The sequence below is a fragment of the Ammospiza caudacuta genome, chromosome 8 (assembly GCF_027887145.1).
Source record: "Ammospiza caudacuta isolate bAmmCau1 chromosome 8, bAmmCau1.pri, whole genome shotgun sequence".
Lineage (NCBI taxonomy): Eukaryota > Metazoa > Chordata > Aves > Passeriformes > Passerellidae > Ammospiza > Ammospiza caudacuta.
The window spans coordinates 23175542-23200808 of record NC_080600.1 but is presented as its reverse complement, the minus strand read 5'-3'; the positions used below and the strand labels follow the sequence as shown (position 1 = coordinate 23200808).

Sequence of the window (25267 nt, the reverse complement as noted above, 5' to 3'; positions counted from 1 at the left end):
AACATACAGAGGTGCAACTGAGACACTTGCAAATCCCTCTTAGGTCTGCTCAATTCTTAAATTTAGCAACAGCTATTTCAAAGAAAAATTCCTTTACCACTGCGTATCTCACAGTATTTAGTATTACATTAATCATCTACTACTGTACTTTCTTATAGTTTTTTAAAATAAATTGTACAAATACTGACATTCTGAAATTCGTTCTGCACAAATCCAATGGATATTGATGATTTTTCTCACTAAAAAGTGGACAAAGTATTTATGTAATAGGCTGAAATAAACAAAGCTCAGGTATAAAATACCATTCTAGTAAACAAAAATAAACAAACAATCCACTGCACAGTTTAAGTACCAGAGACAATAAAGATGTATACCACATATATACAGTAATATCTATTATAAAAAAATATTAGATACAAGTCTCTCAGTAAAGTCTAGAAAAGCACAGAGCATATAGTTGTACTGTTAGTGCTTCCACTTACCAGATAAAATCTTATCTTTACACAGAAAAAGCACCAAAAAAATGGGGATGTAAATATAGCAATGTGAAACATGGTAACACTAACTAATTCTGTGTCTTTCCTCAAAACAAAAATTTCTCTCAGAAAAGATAGTTGATAGTTTTTCTAGCACGTTCAAGGTTATTGTACATGTTTGTCTGGTACAAACCTGTGGAGCCCACAATAAGAAATGCCAACAGTGCAAAAGACTTCGTATGACAATATTCAAGTTGAAGCTGTGCACATCCTCAATTTTGCTTTTCACCACAAAGAAAGCCCAACTATACATTATGAATCAATCAGAAAGAGGACATTTATTTACGTTGCAATAAAAATAACACAAAGTACGGAACTTAAGTGATGAGATGCCTAAACCAGAAGCACTTCCCCAGCCCTACAGCAGTTAAAACAAATTACATAACAATCCTTTACAGAGAAAGCTCTTACTGAATTTGAAAAAACACTTACATGCTGCAATTTTCAGAAAAGCACCATGCTAAAAATGCATTCCACTCATTCAGAAGCAACCCAGATTCAGTACTATAGAAGCTAAAGGTACTGCTCAATACAATGATTCATAGTTTCTCTAATAGGAAGATTCAGCAGTTTTCAGACGAGACCTTTATTCCCTCTCTGAATAAATGATGCCTGAAATTTTTATTCTTGTTCTAATGGAATTTCAATGGCCTTCACTGCAAATCTACTGGAAATTTTCGCATATTAAGTGGAAAAAATTAAATGATGTTAACCACATTTTAATGTGATTAAGGCTGACAGGGTCATTATTTCTGCTAATCACTCAGTTTAAAAAGCTCAAACAAAACTTTGTAACAGCCAACGTTTTTTCTGGTTTTCTGTATGCCTACTGTAGTTGAGAATTAAAGCCACTACTGAATATGAAACACAGCATATTCCATAAAAGGATACATCAAATGTTTGCTGCAATTTGTACATGGATTTCATAGCAATTAATTTAAAACTTTAAAAAGGGGGGGAATTGTTCTTTCAGAATGTATAGTCCTTTACTTCTTTTGTCTTCCTCAATCAAAAGACAAAACAGAACAAGGGAATATATACTTATTTCCCCATATGTCATATTTGCTAGTAAACAATAGAAAACATTTTGCATGTCTTTACTGCAAACCACAAGATATGTGTAATCACAGAAAATAATTTCTCAGACCATGTCTGTTAGCCTCTGCAATACGGAGTTCTGCTTATTACCATTTAGGTTGGCATAATCTGGAAATTGGGCATAAAGAAGTAGAGCAGAGTGAGTAGCAAAGATTATATAGTTTTCAGAGTGCCTTGTAGCTGACTTGCATGGAGAATCAAACAACAGGACAGAAAATTAAGGACACTGCTGTTGTGGCCACAGGCTCAGCTCGAGGCACAGCCTTAGAGCCAGCCCTCTTGCTCAGAGCTTTGGCACCAACAGCAGCAACTGTCAGTGGAGCAGCTCCCTAAGAACACAGCAGCTTTGAGGATGACTGAACAAGGCAGAAGGACTTCACCTAAAAAACAGACATAAGTTTGTCTTGTTCATACTGCCAAAGGAAGGGATATGGTGTTTGTGAGATTTCTATTTTCTTTCTGGGTGGGAGGAGGCTGTTCACAGGTTTTCTTAGGCTTGCATTTTAGGCTTTTTGAGGGATTACCACTCTCTGCAAAGATGACCACTGTAACGCTTACTGCTGCTTAATAATTAATACCACCCTCTGTGAATCATTATTTCCGGATGAGCTGTACTTCTCATGCCATGTTATCTCTTTCCTCACAACCTCTAAATTTACAGATTATTAAAAAAGAGGGGGGAAAAAAAAGCATTTCAGCATTCATATTAATTTTTTTCTACATAAGTAACTTGCTCATACACAAGTTACTTTAGAAGAGAAAGAGTGCGGAAAGACTGATTGCCATTGATCATTCCCATATGGTTCAATAGATACATTTCAACCTAACTGAATCACTAAAAACAACTTACTGAATTACAAAAAGAAATTTTTTAAAAATTAAAAATAGTAAACAAGATCATTACCTTATTAACCTTAGGGTATGTGAAATTTATCTGAAGAATATTTTATTTCCTTCCCACTCCTTGGCAAAATACCTGAACACAGATTGTAAGATCTACTTTATGATTACAACAACAAAAAAAAAAGCTGAGTAAAAAAGATGGTAATTATACACAAGTCTTTTCCTATAAGACTTTACTTCTTTGTATCTTGCATGTCCTGCTAGCTTCAACAGCCAGCAGCTTTTTTTCCTAACAAAACGTTTGCTTCACACCTGAATACTTTCCATAGCAGGACAAAAAGTCCAATGACATTAGATGACTTACTACAAGGAACAAACTACATCAATACATTACAGCTGTAGTCTGTGGTGTTCTCAAAAAGAAATGTTACCGGTATCATTGCATTTTCTAGTTTTAGTTTTTTAGTGTGAAGCCATGCACTAGTGCATCAACTAACAACCCCACTGAATTCTTGTGCTCATCTAAGAAGGGACCCTGCTGAATGTCCTAATGCATCTTATTGTGAATCTTCAGCAAATAAAACTTCATGTATGAGCTCATGATGTGCTTTGCTGCTGGAAAGTCACAGGCTCTGTGGGAAGCTTTTTATCTTCCCAGCAGTCAGTTCTCTGAGAACATCAGTGCAGCTACTGTAGTTACCTGTAGATTACTTGTATTTTCTCACATCTGTGTCCAGCAATCTAAACCATGATGATAAAGGGTCATTAGGTTTTGAGTGAGGAAGGGGATGGACTAGACAATTTGCTCTGATAAGCTCCTTGTTGCGAGTGCCGGTTTAGAATGTGAAATGCAGGGTTATGCACATTGTCAACGCCAACGCCTGTGCTCTCAGAGCACCAATTAAAAATCACACTCAGCCCATCTCAAACTACATCAACACATCTTACCTGAAATTTTTACTATTAAAATATTGCAATAAACTAATTCTGTCATGGTAAGAAGTACATGAGCTGTTTATTAGCCACAAAAGAATTCAGGTACAATTACTAAGATAACTGCTGTTTGGAGCACAGCAAAGCAATTTCCCACAGTGGGGCTTACAGTTCAATTTACCAGTTGGGCAAATATTTTGTGCTCTGTAGTGGTCCACAGAGTTAACAGTTACCTGTAACATTTGAGTAGTGTTATACTCGGAGAAAACTTTTTTCAACCTAAACAGGTGTTTCAGCTTTATCCCTTCACATGAATACAGATTTTTTTTCCAACCTTTTTCTAAGAACTCTTTTAAGACTTCCATTTAACATTAAATGCAAATTTTATGAAAGAGCCAATGGGTCTATTTTCCCATTCCAAGCTACTCACAATGAGATCTTGTAAGTTATGGGCTGCTTGGAAGAGGTGTAAGCACAATGTCACCTATAAAATTATGTTAATCCTCAAGTAACTTGATGAGGTGGTAACAGGCTTTTTTCCTTTCTTCCTTATGGGATATGTTTAACTCAGTAAAAAAATAGTAATAATAAAAAAACCCCTATTCTCATGAACTAAACAATAATGAAAGAAGGTTGCATTTTCATATAAGGCAAAACCAGGTTATACCATGAATGCAGTGAACAGTTCCAATGACATGGCCAGTGACAGAACTGTGAGAAGCCTTTAAAATATTTATCTTAAATTTTTGTGTCAAAATGCAGCGAGTACCATGGTATTGTGTTAGGCATCAGATAAATACATGGAAGCACAAATGGGCCATTAAATATTTCTTGGTCAATCTTCAAGGCATCACAAGGAATTCAGGGATTTAAGAGTACGAAGAATGGAATTCCTACACTTCCCTCTTCTTGAAATTAAAGAGTAAAATAATTACCATTCAAACACCAACTCATCAGCTTAGATAGATCAAAAGGGGTTTTCTTCATTGCCCTTGCAGAGATGATGATATCCTGCTATGTTGCTTTTGAGTCTTAATTTTAAGTCAGTGCAGAAAAACAGAAGGTCGATATATTACATTAAAAAGGTCCATTTCCAAATTACAATAATTGTAACAATACATGAGCTCATAATGGATTTTCTACCAAAATTCAAAGACAGCATTTGAAAATGAGCTCCTTAATTTTATCACTTGGTTTTATTTTATAAAAATACATCTTTTAGTTCCAACTGCTGCAAGAGAACTGGCTACATACACAACACTGGTTTGGCTTTCTTTTTTTATCAGTCCATGGTCTTCCATGAAAATGCATCATTTTGAGAACATTAACAGTCTGCATTATCAGAAAAAATGAATCCTTAATAATTATTCATACACCAAGTAGCTGTAAACCCAAATCATTTCAGAAGACCTGAATGTGTCAAGAACTTTGACAATTATGACTGGAGCCAGGAAACTGTAGCACTGCAGAATTTCTTATGAATTTTTCTAGTTACTTTTTATAAATGCTGTCCTAGATGACAGCTTAATGTGTACCACATGCAATATTTATTCTTCTTCAGTGTCAGACTGTCTAGCCATCCAAGGGAATACAAAGAATGTCACTTATTAGGATAAAAGCACAAGGAAGGTAATCAAGGACATATGTAACATCAGCCAATCATGCCCTATTTCAACATCCTATTCCATTCATAACAGTTCAACAATTATTTGCTTACTGATAACTTGCTTTCAGGCTGTTTGTGTTCCCCATAATGGTGGTTTGCATTTATTTTGCTCTTTAGAATTGGACACTTGCTGTGCCATGCATGTTTGTCAAAACTTTCTATCTTCTGTCAGAAAGAGCTTTAGCATATCAAACAATTTCTGTTTGTCAAAAATCAGTAATAGAACAATCTAGTTACCTTCTATGTCAATAGGGTACTAACATAACTAGAGACCAGAAACAAAAGGCTATCAGACACTACACACTACTGCAAGACAGGCAGCTAAACCCACATTTCTATTTACTGTACTGATCATATAGCTGCGTCTTTAAGAAAAGACTAGTACAAGAATTAGACACTGAATGGAATGGAAATGTACTTCAACAAGATACTGTCTGAGCACAAAGACATTAACCTTGCTGTTAAGCTTGAAAACTAAATTTCTTACTGGTCTTCTGTGTCTCTTTACCATACTTCTATTTATTTATTTATTTTATCAAATGCCTATATAAAATACTTGTAGACATCTTATCTGCTGATTCTAATCTATACAATGCATCAAGTTATGAAAAAATGTTAGTTTACAAAGACAAGTAGAGACAGACAGATAGAGGGAGCCAAATACAAACATTTACCCTCCATCAAGTTATTTTTAAATAATACTACTAATAATAATTTTCAAAAATCCTATGGGAAACTGAACACATATGCACATGCATGCACACTTCATTATTCTGAATATCCTGGGACATTAAGATTTTATTAAATAAAAAACAGGTATGCATTTAATGAGCCTCTGAAATAAAACATGAGCTGGAAGTACCATCACATGGTTTAGATCGGCAACATTGTGCAGGTTTTCAATGTATTAGGTGTAAGACTTTATTTTCTTTTTTTTCTTTAATAAAAGCCATTTGGACTGAAATACATTTTTGCTTCAGGAATGTACTACTGTGCCAATGAATGAGAACAAGAGGAAGACTCAATATACAATGAATCCCATTAAACCCAATGAAGGACAATATCAGCACACATACTTAAGTCTCTTTTAAAAGTCTATCTTCCAAACATTTCTTCAGGCTTTAGAAATTAATACCAGAGCACAGTAAGTCCCAAACATTATTTAGATTTATTTTCTAATCAACTTCTCTTAAAATTAACAATAATTAAGCTCAAGCATTGGTAAAAAAGGATGACAAGATACTCATACCCAATGCCTCATCTGACAGTTCTTCAATTAAACATATATAATGTACAAACTTTCCTCTTCAATTTAATCATGGACACACATCTATTCCTTGCTTCCAGACAAGGATACATGGTTCCATCCACTGTAAGACTAGTGACTACCAACATCTGAACATCAGTCATCCATATTAGTGATTAGAAGAAACTCTAGCTGTGAAAATAAAATACTGTGCCAAAACCTTAGAAGGTAAGATATGTTTCTTGGGAAAAACAAGCAGTTAAATGAAAACATATTTCCATATACTTAATACAAAAGAATGAGCTGTAAATAACCATAAAATTGAAAGGAAAACTATTTTTAAAAAATGCATAAGATTTTCAAAGTAATCATCAATGAAAAATGTGTGTCAATTGTGAAACAAAGAAGTCACTTAGAAAAATGAAGCTTAAAAAAAGGATGTCAAAGCCACAGAACCTACATTTCCAATTGTATAAAAGAATCATCCTCCTCAAATAGTGTTTTTCCATTTATAATAAATGCTTGACTGCCTGATGTTTCCATGTAGTCCCTATTTATAGCAAACAGAACAATGTTACAGAAGGTATTTCCCCCAGAGAAGGAGATTTGCAGACCACTCACAAAGAACAATTTCAAGATGAGTATTTTTCCCAGACCCTACAGGTATCTCAAACACCATGCATGAGAGAAATAATGGTAGGTGGAATAAAATTAGCTTCAACTATGAGAACATAAAGATATTAGCACAATTCTGTAGGAAGTGATAGCATGAAATGTTTCAAGAAATTAATTCAATAAGCAGAATTTTAAACAAATATACAGGTACTTGTCTGCAAATCAAACACTGCAATACTGAGTAACACATCATGAAAAGAAAGATACTTATCAATTGGGACATTGTTCAAGAGATGGTGTTACAGCAATGCTGACTGCAGTTCCTAATCCAGAATACCAAAGCGATACAAGTGTATTGTCTATTTCTTAACAAAAGACAATATTATCAAAGCACTTTTTGCTTTAAAAAATTTCTAAAATCAAAGCTCATCTGTCAGTTATTACAACTGCTGATGTGCCTAACATGAGAGTTTTTCTCTCAAAACCCAGTTAGAGGTAGCAAGGAGGTATCAGATCCTCATACAGAGAGGGAGCTACTCCCATCAATCACACCAGGTGAGATCACAGCCACTCATCTCCAAAGTAATTCAACAGCTTCCTTTCAATCTTATGATTCTCAATAGACCCTCAAAAGAAACCAGCTGCTGGTTTTTAAATGCCATATCAGATACAGGAACAGTGACCCAACAGATTGGGACACAACCTCCCATTTTAACCTCCCCTCCTAGTATCTATTTTCCCCTTGATTTGAAAGAGAAATTTATTTGCTTTAAGGGCTATGCACAACTTCTAAGTTGTCTAGTTGACAAAGACAGGGTAACAATGTTCATTCATTCTGAAAGGCACAGGGCTTAATAAATTAATATGAAGAAGAAATAAGTAACAATATTCAGTAACTTAAGGACGAACAACTGTTAACAAGAATAACAATCTCTTGCAAAAATCTCTATTAATTTATTGGTAAGGCAAAACAGGACAAAAGCCCCCTCTATTAAAAACCCCAAATCCTACTTTCTAGGGTAAGACCTGTGCACAGTGCAGTGAAGGGGACTGTGCTTCTAACACTTAACAACCCAAAAGACACACAGTCTCTGTGTCTGTTCTACTTTTCTGTTACTAATGGTGTTTCTCATGAGTATCTTCAAATGTTAAAGAGATTTTGACATGAGTATCTACAGGCTTACAGTCAAACTACTTTATTCTAAAATAAGTAAGAGTGAAATTCACTCAACTGACATGGCAGATTAGAAGCATTGTTAGCAGACAGCAGTTCATAAGACTATACAAGCCAACTATAAAACTGGTCGGGCATCAAACACCCATATCTGCAGTCATTCAACATTACAACTGAACCCACAGAAACGGATATAAACAGATCAGAAACTAGTGATGATGGCCAAACCAAAAAATTAAAAACACTGGGAAGGGCATCTGCTCAGGGAGGAAGAAAAGGAAGAGAAGATGGGAAGCAAAGCTGAACTGTTCAAAGCAGGTTTGGGCGACATGCAGCTGACAGGACAGGGATCATACACACAGCAATGAAGTTCAGAAGTTGCTTGTCGCTGACACTGATGCTCTCCGAGTACGTGAAGCCTGGTGGGTCATTGTCACAGCAAATGTCAAACATTAGCTGCAGGTGAGGTGGCCGTGATGCACAGATATCACCACAATTTCAGAAGGCTTTAAGCATTCACCCATACAGTAACACCATACCACAACAGAAGGCATCAAGTGTATGTCCAGACAGACCTACATCATATCACTTCACAAGGCTTCAGGCACCTGCCCTTCTCCTTCAGCACAACCTTTTATATCCTTATCTGCATGCATCACACCTGTGTGCCCCTTTGGTTGCTGGTCAGTGCCCCTGGGCACTCCCTGTCCCACTGCCTCCAATGCTGCTCACCTGCCCTGCACAGCTGCACCCACTGGGGACGAGGCTCCCACAGCCCCACTCCCAATCACCACAAACTGTGCACCTACAGGCCATGGCTGCTGTGCTGGGCTGGTTCTGGTGCTCTGGGGTGCTGGGCTGTCACATGTCACTCTGAACACTGGAGAGGCTTTTCTTCATTTCCCTGCTCACTCTTCTCTCTACAGTCTGCAGCCTTTGAGGGGTTCTAAGCATAGTATGATGGTACCTTAATCTGCCCAGGACAGACCTTCCCAAAATCCAGCTTTCCCTCTACTATGACCAGTCCTCTTTTTGCTAGTTCAGGAGTCAGCATATTCTAAGTAAACCACTGAGGTTTCATTTCCTGACTTGGCAACCTACACTGTAGCTATTTAGTAGTGCCATGTTGTAATCAGGTGGAACAGAATTTTTGAAAAAAGCATCACCATAAAACACTGCCCATTTTTAAAACATACAGAAACAACTCATTTGAAAAAATTTACTGTCCTAATACATAGGAACCAACACATTTGGCACAGACCAAACTTGCTATCAGAGATAGACCATCACATCTGGGCAGAAGGTGAACACTGGAGTGAAGTCAGACTCCAGGAAGGTGCTTTTGTGTCTGGAGCAAGGTCACACATGAAGCTGAGAATGGGATCCATCTTTCCATGCTTAAAGACATGTCCCCAACACCTGCTATTACCCAAACAATATGCATTCACATTCAAACAGACAGGGGACTCTAGAGGGGCAGGCAAAAGAAAGCACACCAAAGCAGGAAGTCTGGCAAAAGAAATCATCCAGGCCAAAAGACTGGACTGGAATTAAGCCAACAAGGATGGGATGAAATCAAAGCAGAGAGAATCTGGCAAAGACCCATGGAGAACATATCAGCTAGGAAAATAGTGGGGCAAAAAGTATGGGATAAACAGAACAACTGAATGAAGTCACTGGAATTGTAAAACAGAAGACTCCAAGAAGTCAATTGGCAATGTCAGGACATGGTGCTAGAAAGAAAACAGACTGCCATTTGGCTGATGGATGACTAATTAATTTGTATTCATTAATTCATTTGTATAACAACCAATAAATAGTAACTGTTTATTAAGCAAATAACATGCACTATCCCTTACTATACTAGGTAGGTGCTCCATGAAAAACATTTGCAATTCCCTAGTTTTGAAAGCCTGAGCTGTAAGACACACTCAGTCAGGCAGTAAAGATGTAGCACAGGATGCCTAACTTCTGGATCTCATTAGCTTTGAATATCTGACTTCTCAACTTGTGTGTGCAAAACTTTACTTATACCCTTATACCCAGATAACATAAATCTCCTAATATTCTTTTAAAACATTTCAGTTGTAAGGCAGGAACAAGAACTGTAATATATTTTTTAAATATTATTTTCCAAATTTGTAAACATAGAAGACAACCTTAAAATCATTAAGCAGCTATGTCAAGAAAACATGTCAACACCACCTTGGCATTACAAGTTATGATTTGAAAATTCCTTCAACTAATTTCTCAAATATATCTATCAGAATAAAATGTCACTGCCTAAACATCCATACCTGCAGAAATACAACCAAGGATTCCAAGGCTCCATTTATTACCATAAATGGTAATAAATAATTCCATTTATAACTTTGTTTCCTAACTAGTTTAAAAGTGAAAGACCTACTGAAAGAGATTAGTTCATACTCAGACCTATGGAGTGTTCCTTTTACTTGACCCTTGATATTTGTTTCTTCATGTCAGATTTCCCTACCTCCTCCATTTTTTTTTTAATATTTGGAACATCTGAAGCAATATGAAAAAGATGAATAGAAAAGGATTATTCACTCTCATAACACAAGATCTAAGGAGCATCAAATGAAATTATGATGTGGCAGATCCAAAACAAGCATAAGGAAGTACTTCTACATATAGCACATAGTTAAGCTGTGGAAGTCCCTGCTTCAGGATATTGGGATACCAAAAAGTATACTTGAGTTCAAAAGGTGAATGGGTAAATTTATAGAATAAATATCAGTCAAAAAGTATTAACCACAAGTATATCATATCTGGCTCAGTCAGTTCTACAATAACAGATTGCAAGAAGCTGGATGCACATAGTCTGTTTGCTTAATCTGTTCTTATAATCTTCCCTGGACATCTGTTAGTGGCCTGTCGGAAACATGACACCAGAAAAGATGGACCTTTCATCTGACCTCATTATACCTCTTCTAGCTTAAGAACACTGAAAATGCTATGAAAATTAATGGGCAAAATTTTACTTATTATGACATATGTGTCACTTTTCTAAATACACAGGAGCAAAATACTAAAGTCCTCTATCCTATCAACACTGATCAAAATTTTTAACAGAATGCCTACCATAACATTTTGAGAAACAACCCCTTAAAATTATGTTAATGTACATTTGGATATTCAACAAGTCTGAATTATATTAGAGAAAACAATGTTTAGAAATCCATAATTAAGTCTCAGACAATTTAGTTACAATGCTAGAGATAGTAGAAAATCTTTAGCAGCATAAGTGGCTTTTTGAATTACAGTCTAGATAAGCATAGGATGAAATTCACTTTATTGGGCCAGAGAAATTGAGTCTATAGATCAGATATGAAGCTTTAACATATACCAGTATCTCTGGTGCTTGCTGCAACTAAGCCCAAAATACCAAACCAAACATGATGCTAAGCATGATCCACTACATCCACTCATTATTTAGCTCAATATATTTCATAACTGGAATCCATTCTATGAGCCACTAGATGCATGCTCTATAGCAAGACTAAAATATAAAGCTTTATATTTAAAGCTTACAAGGGCTGATAAATCAGATATTCTGGATTTATGTAACATCCTGGGGCTAGAATGCAGTTTAAACTTATTATTATTATTATTACTATTTTCAATATTTTCATGGTTAAACTAGAATACAGTATACCATGGTTAAGGTACTAGATCCAGATTTTAAAAAAAAATTAGAAATTATTAAAAGAAGAGTTTAAATATTCATTTAGAGTACCGCAGTACATATTAGGAATGGTTTCAGTGGATTCCCCCATAAACATCAAGATTACTGTCATCTGATCATAACACAAGTGCGACTAACACAGCTGCCGTGTCAGCTTCTCTTCAGGGGCTAGGTCTTAATCATAAATCAACTGAATGACTAATTCAACATTGTTAAAATCAGCAAGTAACTGCTTGGAGCCATTCCAGTTTTTACATCTTTCAAAAGGTCAATACACCTACTCAAACACACAATAGTCCTATCTTTCACAGTGTTTTATTCTTTCCTTGGATTGAAAAATGACACACTGGCACCTAAATATAAGTGTGCTTTAACTAACAATTAAAATGTTCATTAATTCTGAAAGAGTGACCGAGTAAAACAAAGAAAATTTCAGTTCTCCACTCCATACAAAAATCAAAAAGCCTCTTCTCTCCTTCGCTGTTTTAAACACTATTATAGTTGCAAAAGTCTGATGAAAAGAGTCTCTTGTTATATTATGAATTAAGCTCAGAAATAAACTTTTTTTAGAAGAATGACCACAACTAAATGTGGCTTGTATTTCAAATATGAATACCTACCCCTCAAAATAATAACAAAAATCAGAAAGTGGTATCTAACAGTAAAATATATTCTAATCATTTACATCTGCTTGCACCACATAAATGACAGAAGCCTACCGTTAGCATCCTTCATAGAAAACATTTATTCTGCTCTTAAATATAAAAGCTGTGTTGCATAAACAGAGGATTTAAGGCTGTGGCAGAGTAGCTGAAGGAAAAGAAATGGCAATCTTTCTGGTTCTAGTAGATGCCTTTCCCTATCACACAATGTTTCCCACTCATAAATACATGACAAATACTTCCTCAATCATTTTTTACGAGCAGGGATGCACAGGGGGTAGTCAATGGCTAGCTTGAGGGAAAATAGGAACAGCAGGAGGCAGAAACTGTACTGAAAATGGCTATGTGGTAAATTCTCTTCTGGAACATCACTCAGATACCCAGGCTTTGATCTTTCAGCTACAATTACACTCACATCCATGAGATCTGGTTATACTTTTTAAAAACTACATCACTAATTGTAATAGAAACAGTTAAACTGTTTCATAATATGACTCCTCAACTCAAACATCTGATTTTTTACAAATTAAAAATTGCAATTTATCCAAAGATTTGCTTTCAATTGGGTTTAACTATGTCATCATCACAACCAGTCTCACAAAAAACATGGGGTGACTGGCGACAGCTAAATCACAGACTGGCGTCGCCTAAGCAGTCTGGCTGCCATTAGGGTCTGGGCAATGGTATTTACTGTACAACCAGAGCCACTGAGCTCTACCTGTAGTCAGCCAAATACAGGTGTGAGGATCCTTTTTAGGACATGGAAACTGACTCATCCATTTGCACATAAGCTTCCACATCCATACTCTTACAGCAAGCCTGAAGACCATAGCATTTTTACTTTGAAAAACTATCACCTTACAGGAACAGAGCAAATACAACTACCCTGATCTTAAATACTTCTTTGGGTAGAACTATTTCTTATATTTAAATTGCCATACTCAAAAAATATTTAGAGGAAAAAATTATTTTAAAATTATAAAATTCGGACAAACATGAAGAGCTTACATTATTACATTGCTTGTGAAGTCTATTCTGAAGTCTGTGTTTGGGACTGAGAGGGTTTGCTACTAAAATACGTTAAATTTTGTTCTTTAGTACCAACACAAAATGTCTTGGAGTATCAAAAGGACAGTTTTAGTTGCAGTAATTTCACAGAATTTATTCTAATGATTTATTGGAGTTAACCATCTGACATTAATTATTGTTTTGGCTTCCAGTCTATGAATGTTTATTTTTCAGTTTAAAGCCTTCTCACTCTTTGATATCATATGGAAATGAGAATTTTTAATGGAAAATTGAAACCATGTGCATCTAAGTACTTAATGAAGTACAGGGAGAAACAGAGGGTGTACTTTAGGAGAATTCAGATATTCCGCTTTAGATACTTTTGATTTGCTTGGATGAGTTACATGCATATATCTGTTCACAAACATACATTTATACATCTTCAAAGTGTCTCACAAGTACAGTGTTTAAAATTCTGAATTGTAAGAAAATATTTGCTGTTTGGTTGGGATTTTTTAAACTAAACACACTGCTATAGATTTTCCTTCATCATATGCTAACTACCCAATCTGTTCCCTCCTCCACAGAGCAATATTTATGCCATCTAGAGCTTCCAATGACATGCTAAATGCTGTACTTCCCAACAGTGGATTCCCACCTTATGTCTACCATGTTAGGATTGGATCTTCATCCACTTCACTGAACCTCTGATAGACTGATTTTGTAAACATTATGTACCTGAGTCACAACACTGATGCCAGAAATACCTGACTAAAATCTGAGCTATTCATGGCACTAAAGCCCACCAAAAGAGGCCTGTAAACCACAAGCAAGGCACAAGAAGTGGCAAGAAAGCCAGGCACCCAACTACAAACAGAAGAGTAACACTAAAATGTGCAATTTTGCTTGAAAGACTTCTGTGCAACTCACATAGCTTTAGTCTTCTGGCACTCAATTCATTCCTTTGGAATGAAAAAGATGCTGTTCAGACAACCAGCATTAGAGAACATGATAAAGCCACATGCTTATTTAAATTAGTACTTCTAAATCAAATCTATTTTCTTCAACGTTAATGGCTTCATGTTAAATTGTAAGGATGGAAAGCATATTCTTTTCTGCAGTTTCAGTCAAGGTTTCACCATATGCATTGTACTCCAGCAGCATGTCAGTGGGAGTATAACAAGTAACAGCAGTGCAAGATTAGTTCACATAGCTATTTCAACTAATATCCTTGGTGATCTAAATGTGCAAGGAATTACTGACCATTGAAAAATGTGAAACAGAAATATAAGTTTAGACATTTAACCTGTATACTCACCACTTGTTTTTCTTTCTAATGTAGTCTTTTTCAGACAGATTAACCAAGTAGATCATCGGTTTTGAAGTAAAAAACAAATGTTTGTTCAAAACATCAATCTGGAAGTGGGAATAGAGGGAGAGAATTTTAAAAACAGTGTAAATCAACTTGAATGAATTTTATGATCATTTTCCTCATGGCATGTCTGAGAAGGCTACAAGAATTCAAGTGTAATACATAAATCATAGATAAGTATAGATTCAGCGAATAAATTCAACGTTCAATAAGCTATGAATATGAAATTTTTAAAAAATACCAAAAAAACCAACAACTTGAAAAAGAACCAGTAACAGGTAGCAAAATTAGAAGTCAATTCATGGAGTAATATTTATAGCCTACCTCTTTGTCATTCCAATCATGATAGAAGCGGACAGCTTTCTTTTCATCTATTACCCATGTCTTGATTTTGCACATTACGTCCTACGCAAGATCAAAAAAAAAAAACCCAAAGTCAAAAACTCAGCTGGATATCAAGACTATTCTCTTCCATAAACAAGGCGTGTATCCATTAAGATTCAAAACATACACACAAATGAAAAATTAGATACTACCTTTTATAAACAAATTTTTACTCTCCCAGACAAGCAGAAATTGCTGCTTTCAAAGTCGCTAAAGAGCAATATGGATTATTGAAGTCATCCAAATCCCACAATTAGAAAGTTAAATACACAAGGCTCAAGTATCATCTCTTGTCACCAAGAACATCAGCAGAGATCATAAAATATATGTAAAAATCAGTACATTTTAGATTGCTTTTCGAACTCAGTAAGATGCAACATTTCAGCATCCAGCGGGAGAGACCACGTACAATATAAACATGCCATTAAGAAAAGGGAATGGGTGGGACAAAACACAGCAAAAAAAAAATTTTTTTTTTCTAAATTGTGAGCAAAAGAAATGGAGCCTATTATTGATGATCCACCCTCAAGAAATTAATTCAAACGGCCAAAGCCCTTTTTATTCCGCATTAATTTTTCGCCAACACCTTCTCCCTCCCCCCCCAAAATGAAACCTGCCAAAGCCTCCATTACACAATGGCAAGAGCCTTGCACTGGTGACCTCCAACCAGCTGCATTCACTTTCAGAACATCTCTCTCGGCAGGAAATCTAAAGGCCTTTTAGTTAGCAAGCTAGTGTGCATTCAGAAGGAGTAACTGCAGGAAGAGCCCAATGTGCTTTGTTTCTCTGGCCTTTCTTCACAGAAAGATTAATCATCTGTGAAATGGAAACGGCAAACAGCAAGTGACACAAACTGAACCCTTCAAGCCTTTCCTCATCAGTTTTGTGGTCGTGAATCCGAAAGCTGCGTGTGGCACGGTTTTCCTTACAGGCAGGTGTTAATAAAAGGCTCTTGGGTCTGAAAGGTCAAACTCTGCTCTTCTAGGAGTAGTACATTTTAGAGTCGCCTATTTTTTGTTGTAGATAATTTATGATCATGCTTTAAATAATGCATTTTTTTAAGCTGAAATTGATGCAACTGAGCATTAAGATCTTTATAATACAAGGAAACATTTCCTGAACTGTTGAGCACACAACATTTTTTGCACTTAATGCTATGCAGTTGAAGTACATTTATAAACAACCACAAATAACATCAGTATTTACTACCGTCTTTTCTAGTCTTGCAGTAGCTTTAGTGGAGGGTTAAAAAAAAAAAAGCTCTTCTAAATCTTCAGATCCTGATTTGAAACCCTCCAGGAACAGGACTCCCCACAGATTTTAACAAGGAAGGGGCAAGCTAAAACTTTTAATGAAATCTAACATGTTCTGCCTAAGAATAATCACTTTTACTCTCCTATAACTGAATTTCACTCATAAATGTTTAAAAGTGGCTAATATAACACCATTTCCTACAAGGAGAAGATCAAAGTGCTATATTACAAATGCATTATGATTAAAAAAGCACTGTGCAGCTTTGCTATTAACTGTTCTTTAAACCCTAAAAGGCTTCCCATAGATCTCACTTGGCACTGCATATACAACCTTTGACAAGTAATGTAGACCATTTTTATTCATTGCCTAAAATTGTAGGCAATTATGTGCGTCACACTGGCCACCTGCAAATTCTGAATGCCTGCTCCAGTTGTCAGAGCAAAAAACTAATGTCGGAGGGGATTAATCTAGGGGGAGAGAGTCCTCTTTAATGGCTCCAGCAGGTGAAATGGCCCAGCTGGTTACTATGATGAGTGGCCAGAACAGCTTATGTAGAGACATGCAACAAGATTACACATAAAGAAGAAAACACTGGCACTATCTTATCTTTAACCCTATGTGCTTTTTATTTTTTTAATTAATCTGTATAAACAAGATAAGGGAAGCAATTCTACCAGTAAGTACTTTTCACTTAAGATATTTATCCTCAGCTTCTCTTTAAATACATATATATAAAAATCAACACAACCACCAAGATTCCTGTTCAGCAGTGAAGGAATTCTGGTTACACACTATTTTGGGTTTTGAACTAGTTCTATAGGCACCTACCACATGACTTTCAGCATTACAGTTTCTCCCACAATAGCAATGCATTGCTACATATAAATTGGAGTCAATAAAAAACTGACAGAAAAAAACCCACCACAGCAGAAGTCACTGGAGCCAAACTTTTACGTTTCTGCTTAAGAAGAAATGAAATGTTTTGTACTCACACTGTAAGGGGAGCTACGTAACACAGAACCTCTACAAAATTTCAAGCATCAACACAGCAAATAAAGTTTGGCCTTTCTAAAGCCTGTCTAAGCACAGAGCTGCCAATCAAAACCTCTTCCACACTCATTTGCTACTTACAGTGACACACAATCTAAATCCATTTTGGCACTGACCTAATTTTATTAATTACCTGTTTATACACCTGATTTAAAGCTGTTTGCAACTGCTGTTCTAAAGGAGTGATTACATGGACAATTTCCACAGGTAAGGCAGATCTACAGCTGAGTATGCTAGGGACAACGAATATCCATCTACTTGCAATTTTATTTTGGTTTTATAGGGAGGCTGGCAAAATATTGTAAAACTTTCTGTAGGTAAAAGGATGGAAACTTGTGAGCAAATGCAGCATTTTTGTATGAAGCTGATGAAGCAGTGAGATACAAAGAAGTTCTCTCATGGACTATATGAGCAGCAGTCACACCATGCAGAATGTAAGTATGCAGTCCAGAAACTCAAAAATGGGTGAGCTGAACTTAGATTCCCCTGCATCAGTGCTGGTGTTCCACTGAAATGGGACTTAACTCTTTAACAAGAAATTGTTAAATACAAATGACAACATGAAGTAAGGCACATATTTCCATGTAATTTTTTTAAACTCAGCTGCCCCAGTACTCTCAACAAACATACAAATAGCACATTTTGGGGTTATTTCTCATGTAGCACCCTCTTTAATAATCTGCTTCTATTTAGGACTGGTAAAAGAGTACAACCTGATCTTTTTATCTTCTTTATCACTGTACTAGTCATTTAAACACATTTCATCACTACTCAAGTTAACTTTGAGATGCTTAATAAAAGAATACAAAGCAATGATCCACTTCGTTTTATTAGATCTGGCATCCCCAATTGTACACTTAGAGGTCAATCTGTCACAAGCAGAATGATCCACTTCGCCTTCTTTGATGAGAGGTACTCTTGTTTTCCAACTAGCAACATTATAACAAGAGCCATTCAGAAAGCCATCAAAAATCCGCCCAAATTTCAATTTCCTTACAGTTGTCAAAGCATATGAAATGCAGCAAACTTAATGAATATCAAATATCTATGTTTGTAAAATCAGTTCATTTCTGACTATATGCATGGCAATATATTTAGCACTTACAAATACTCAGTATATTTAGCCATACAAAATACAATGATTTTAATTATGTCCTGCACTCATTTTCCAAAGACCACAAGTACTCAACCCACAAATGCTAAGCAGGACATTAACAGTAAGTCCAGCAGTATAAAATAATGAAATACATGTAAATTGCATATAGCAGATTTACCAAGACCTACTCATGAAACACTACTGTGCAGAAAAATGTGCATACATTAATAGACTTTCTGGATGAATGATAGTAATAATGTGTGCCAATGCCAATTCTTCTTACAGCATGAGGGACTAAACTGAAGCTTGGAAACCCACTTGCCTACTTGGCATCAGAGAATTGTGATTTTTTTGTTGTAAATTACCAGGGCATGTAATTAACTTCCGTAAATTTAATAAAGAAATAAGCAGTTGTGAGGATTATCACTTCACACTTCAAAGTGCAAGTGAATTCCCTGTGATCCTGGAGGCAGTGCAAAAGTCTCCACTAGTACAGAGTAACTGTGAGTACAGTAAGGTTTTTCCCCCACCAAGGGACATATGCAGTGTTTTTCAGTATCTTATTCATTCCTTTCGAAACTTCCAAGATGTAAAAACTTACCATCTCCCTGTAAAAGCTTCAAAAGCACTTTTTATTAAAATGTTTCCATTGTCTAAAATTCTATTATTTACACTTCTCTGCTGCTAGGAAAAGCTACAAGGAATACCTAAAACATTATCTGTAGCTCTTAGTTAGCTCCTCTCACTTCATTCCTAAGTCCAACACCTTTGCATATCAGTAATGAAGATGGTGGTGCATAAATAACGCAATCTGACTTCCCTAAAGAATCTGGCTCAGTGGCAGAAGGTGTTTCTTTAATAAATCACTGCATATACTAAATGGATTCAACACCACCTACCCAGTACGTCTAAGAATACAACTGTAAATAAAAACCCTAACGTGTGTGTTTCTGATGGCACTCCAAAAAAACTCTCTGCCTTTTCCTGGTTACCATCTTTCAACAGCCAAAAAAGGCCATGTTAATGACACACACATTCTGGGAACAGTCACTTACAAACACTGGGAACTATGTAGGAACCAGAACTGCCCCACAGCTCTAAAAAAGCAAACCATACTTTTGAATACAAAACCCTCAAGTTCATACACTGTTGGGCAGGGGCAAAGGGAGGGTGGATACAGTATTTACCAACACAGCACTTCCCTCTTGCAAGAGCGGCTGAGAAGCCTGGAGGGTCATAAGCAAATGAACTGTACTGGAAATAGAAGAATAATGCAATCTTGGAGTATATAAATAGCCTAGTGTCCAACAGGAATAATTTTATACTTATCTCTGCTGAAATGATGAAAAACTGGAGAAAAAAACAGAGGTTTTGAGAATGTGCTTATGCATGAAGATTTGGCATTCTTAAATTCTATGCTTTTATTCTTATTGCATATATATATATATATATATATATATATATATAAAACAAAAATATCACATATGCAGGGTTTTTCACACTACCATAGAGAAATCAAATAACTGCTAAAGCTTGACAAACATTGACTAAAATTGTCTCATTTCTATACAGTGAAGATAATTAATTATTGGCATAGCTAATACAAGTAAAAGTAATTTAACTCTAGCCTGAAAATACTTTAATAAAGGTTAATTTTTCCTGTTAGACATACATTCCATTTTAACCACAGTTGTAAGAATTAAGTTGGGATATGCAAGGGATCAAACCAGATAATTATTATTCCATCTGACCTTCAAAATTTCAAAATGGTTTTTCAGATACAGATAGAGAAGAATGCTATTTGAGGTTCTCATGGCTACTTCAACTGTGCTGCACCAAGAGCAGTTTACTGAGTACACATGAGGTGGATGGAGTGCACTGAGCCCACAGTCCTTCTATTCACAGCTTTCCTTGGAAATCTTTTCACTTCCCTTGAGCAGAGCCTCAGCTGTCTGCTCTTCCTGGAGGTTTTGTGGCAATTTAGAAGACTGAGGATGAAGCGACACGGTAAGAATTTATTCCAAAAAACACTGTTTAAAAACAATGGTATTTTAAAGGACAACTAAGACACATTTGGCAGTTTAAAGAAAAGGCTAGATCATGTTTTTACATTGTGCTAAGCGTTTAAATAAGCTGTAGCAGCTGGGTGCAGGAAAGAGAACAAGCCAGGTACTGCACCAACTGGAGTGACAATGAGCTCCTCTGTGGTACAAAACAATGTCTAATCTCTTACAATTCCCTTGCTCACCGACTTTAATAAAAATACAATGGGCCAAGTAATGGATTTAGGACAAGTCCTTCTATTTAATATCTTCTCACAGAGCCAGTACAAGCTGTACACGATAAAAGATTTACTTAGAACTAGATGCCAATAATGTTTATGAACCACAACAAGCACTTTCACCCAAAACATTCTACAGGCATTCCAAGCAATGTAATTCTTGTTAATAATCCCCAAATTCTCCTGTGTGGGTCATCCTCGCAGCCTCTACAGCATTATACATGAAACAACTCAGTCATGGGTTGTTTCTCAAAAAGCAAGCAAGAATAAAGAAAGCAGTCCATCTACAAGTGATTATTTCTAGCAGTTCAGAAATTCAGAACAGGGAAATTGCACTGAAAAGTAAAATTAAATATCTTTCGCAGAGTTTCATTAAACTTTCCTTATTCCATTAGCCAATCACAAAAATTTTCAACTAAATCCACGTGTGAATGCATTTGTTGTAGATTTGTGTGAATTAAGCTGATTTAAAAAGGTGTCTTTTTCAGAATACACTTATTTTTATACAGTGTTATTTTGGCATATACACATAGAGTTTAAAATTACTTAGATCTAGACATACTAAGGGAGGCATGATTTACAAAATTAATTACTTTAAGCTACTTGTCAAATCTACACAGGAAAGATCAGACTTGACAGAAAGTATTTAAGCACTGACTTTTCTCTGTCTACTGATAATACCAAAAAAATCCAAATGTGTGTTTACACATTATGTATTTTTAAGTCAGGCTTTACTACCAATCAATTCACAAACATCTGCCATGCTACATTCAAAATGTTCTCCAGAATGAACTTTAATTTCCTCTAAATACCACATTAAGCACAGTAAATGGTCCACTCAAGATTTTAGCCATAATTATGTGCATTAAGAATATAAATATTTTCTTGATTCCCTATGATTTAAGTTAGCAATTGTAAAAGCCATCAGCAGAGAGTATGTCAACAGTGCATGTGTACACTGCTCCTTTCTTTCCCTCTCCTGTGGAACAAACTAGCCTCTCAAACTCTCCTTGCACAAGGAGATGAAAGAAACTGGAAAAAAAAAACTTATACAATTCATGACTGTATTTATCTTCAACTTGGAATAGAAGAAAGGTGAACATTCCCAACTGACATCATCAGTTGGAGGAAATAAGAGTTCATCCATCCGTGAGAACTCTGGCAAGTGCTTGCAGCAAGAGGTCAGCAAATTCTGCTTGGCACATCCCATTCATCAGAATATTGCAGGAAGGAAAGGTTTTCAGCCAGTATATATTGGTAGTAAGAACAAACTGAATCTACCAGCTCTTTGCTGTATGTGAAGTATCCCCCACACCATACTGGTGATTTTAACAACAAATGATGAACAAAAGAACATCTTTCAAACAGTTACTATATTCTCAGGACAGGACCAAGACATTAAATGTAAGAGAGGAGAATGGAAGGGATTAAAGCTACTTAAACCACCATTAGGAATATTTTGCTTTACTCTTCATAGTACATATATGCTGACAAATACAATGGCCATAGGCTGAGTGTAAGTGTTCATTATTAGATCATTGTCCATCACAGTAACAAAACAAAGTTTGATGCCTTTCTTTTAAGCTGAATAGGCACTATGGTGGTTCTCACACCATTATACAAAAAAAGAGTCTCTAACTGCTCTTCCATAACTGCAATTGCTCTTCCTGTTAAAAAATGTGCTTGATTTGATAAACTAATCTTATTTTTAAAATGACAGACTTTACAATGGAGACTGGTGAAAGCATCGCATTCAACCCAACACTGGAAGATCAAATCCAGTGAATGCTGATCCCGATCTACTGTAGAAGCTGCCTTTCAACAGAGAATTGGAAGGTCAAACACTGTGCACACCGATTCTGACCTAAAGATTGGTTCTTCATGTCACTAACATCAAAAATCTGCATCAGCTCAACCATAAACAACAGCCTTGCAGTCAGATATGTAGATCTCAATACTGTTAACATAAGAATTCTTTTGTGCTGGAATTTAAGATTTTGGGCACTGACAAAGGGCTCTATCTGTTGCAGAGCTGTCAATTCTAAGGACTAGAACTGAATCAGGCTAGAAGGACATTGGAAGAGAATCCTGAAATAATGTTCACTTCACTGCATTAGATAGTATTAACTTAGAGACTTGTCTCCAGGACTGAAAAATCCTACCAATTAAAAAATATTTTTTAAGATTAATTTTATCATTTGTACATTCTGATTTATAAAGTCATTCATATTTGCATTTCATTTTCAAATCCCCTGCTATCCAAAATAACAGATCAATAATAAGCTAATAATAAAGTTTAACTCAATATCTATTTAATGTCTCTGCATATACCATCATCAGACAGATTTAAAATATAAAATCAAAAGTACTCTGACTGCTTTCTGAAATTATATCAGCACTGTTTAAATACATGCAAATAACAGGAGTATTTTTATTCTATAATATCTCTTTAGAAGGTTATAGCCAAAATAATATTTAGAGGTATATAAAGTCTGAAAGACTAGTACCCTTAGTAACAGTAAACAGTCATTTCTGAGAAGGCAGTGGGAATACTTGCAAAACGGACAATACATGTGTAAAGGAAGCTATTCCAAGCTTATGTCAACATTACATGTCAGTGATCTTGGATCATATTGTGCCACTGATTTTTAAGTAGAACTTGAAAATTATTTCATTGATAGCTCCTTAACAACAGTAAGCTATTTTATTTCTGCTGACAGGGGATCAATTCTCTGAGAGACAGAAGAGTTAACATGATTCAACTGCCAAGCCAGGTCACTGCACAAAGGTAAATTTACCACCTGTAGGCAATGTAGGCTTTCACAGAGGAAAAATGATAATTAACAAGTTATAACACCATGCAAAATGCAGGCAATCTCAGATTTAAGTCTTGTTGACTGATATATAGTGTCAATTTTTTATTTTTCTCCTCCAAAACCTTTTGAAGATTTCAGACTACCAAGTTACAATGGTGGTGGCTTATTGATAAAGCAAATATTCTAAAGCAGACAATTCATATTTATAATATGAGACAAATTACTTCTAAAACTCTCAACCAGTTGAAATTCTTGAGACATTCTCAAGCATCTTCACCTTGAATTGTTCCAAAAGGAATGGGGGAAAGAATAAAAAAGAGAGATGCTAAAATTTTAACATAGTGCTTAAAAACAAAACCAAAACAATCCATGAATATCAAGTCTTTTCCTTCATAACCTCCCGATTTTCCTGAAAGGGAAAATGACTGGGAACACTTGGTGCACAGACAAGAGCTGTTTGTTCCTCATCTCTGCTACAGAAGAAAAATATTCCTAAGAATAGAATATTAGCAATAGCTGTGTATTATATTGGCAAATAATTTTAAAAGGCAAATCTTGAGAAGTTGTTTCCCAGTCCTGTCCCATCCTCTATTTTTTTGAAGACAATCTGTTTGGAAAAAAGTATTCATTTCAGGCCATACTGTCTCTTCATAATTTTTTTTTTTGCACTAGAAAAAGCAAGCCTTGAACAGTAGCTGCAAATGCATGGAAACATTACAAATTGTGCTGGACAGGGAACTCTCCCTGTGACAGACAAGCTAAATGCAGAGTGCAATGGACTGGGGAAGTGCAGACTGACCAAACTGCCAAAATATACTCCTAACGTCTGGCTACCCTTTTAGGAAGGTGGAATAATCTTTAACTGCTTTTTTCACTAATCCCACAATGTTTCCCTCCTAGACCTCTAAATCATTTATGCATAGTCAATCCTGCTATAGTGTACTATAATATAGTATATATAATGCAACCACAGGCCTTGTGCAAGCCAAAACATGAAAGGAAAAGAGGCAAAGCAAACTGCACAGGAGTGCCTCCCAACCCAGTGGAGGAACATCTGAAGCCCTGTAGTGGCCAGAAATGCCCAAGAGCAGCTGTTACAGTCCTACAGCTACACAAACCTGCTTCTAGAAGCTGCCTAACTGGACCTAAGGATTGATTTACCAGGAGAAGAAAGGAGGTTTCACAGGCCGTCACCAAAAAAGTCCACTTTATGAAGTCTAGTGTATATACATTACAATTCAAGCATGCAAGTCACAGGGAAGAGAGGCAAGAAGGTCCAAGATCAGCAAGATTCAGAGGCATTATGCCCCCCATTTCCTTGAAGACATTCCCTAGTGACTATAGTTCCTCCATGCAGCCTTTGTCTCAAGGGAAGCATTAATTTGTGCTTCCCCACTGTTTAGCCACCCCCTCCCATGAAACAAAGGAATTTCACGCCTTTGAAACCTCCATTGTTGTTGACAAACTCAGCTGAGACTGGTCATGTGTAACAGCTATTATTGGGAACAGAACGGGCAGAGCAACATG

The 25267-nt window shown here is 36.0% G+C and overlaps 1 protein-coding gene across 2 annotated transcripts in view; it reads right to left on the bottom strand.

Moving 5' to 3' along the window:
• The window catches only part of OLA1 (Obg like ATPase 1), a 104130-nt gene that overhangs the window by 21402 nt on the left and 57461 nt on the right, over positions 1-25267 (bottom strand). For both annotated transcript variants that reach the window (XM_058809395.1, XM_058809394.1), the window contains exons 6-7: positions 15184-15264; positions 14806-14903 (exon numbers count right to left, since the gene is read on the bottom strand). In XM_058809395.1, the coding sequence (XP_058665378.1) occupies positions 14806-14903; positions 15184-15264 (179 nt within the window). The remainder of the gene's footprint in view (positions 1-14805; positions 14904-15183; positions 15265-25267) is intronic.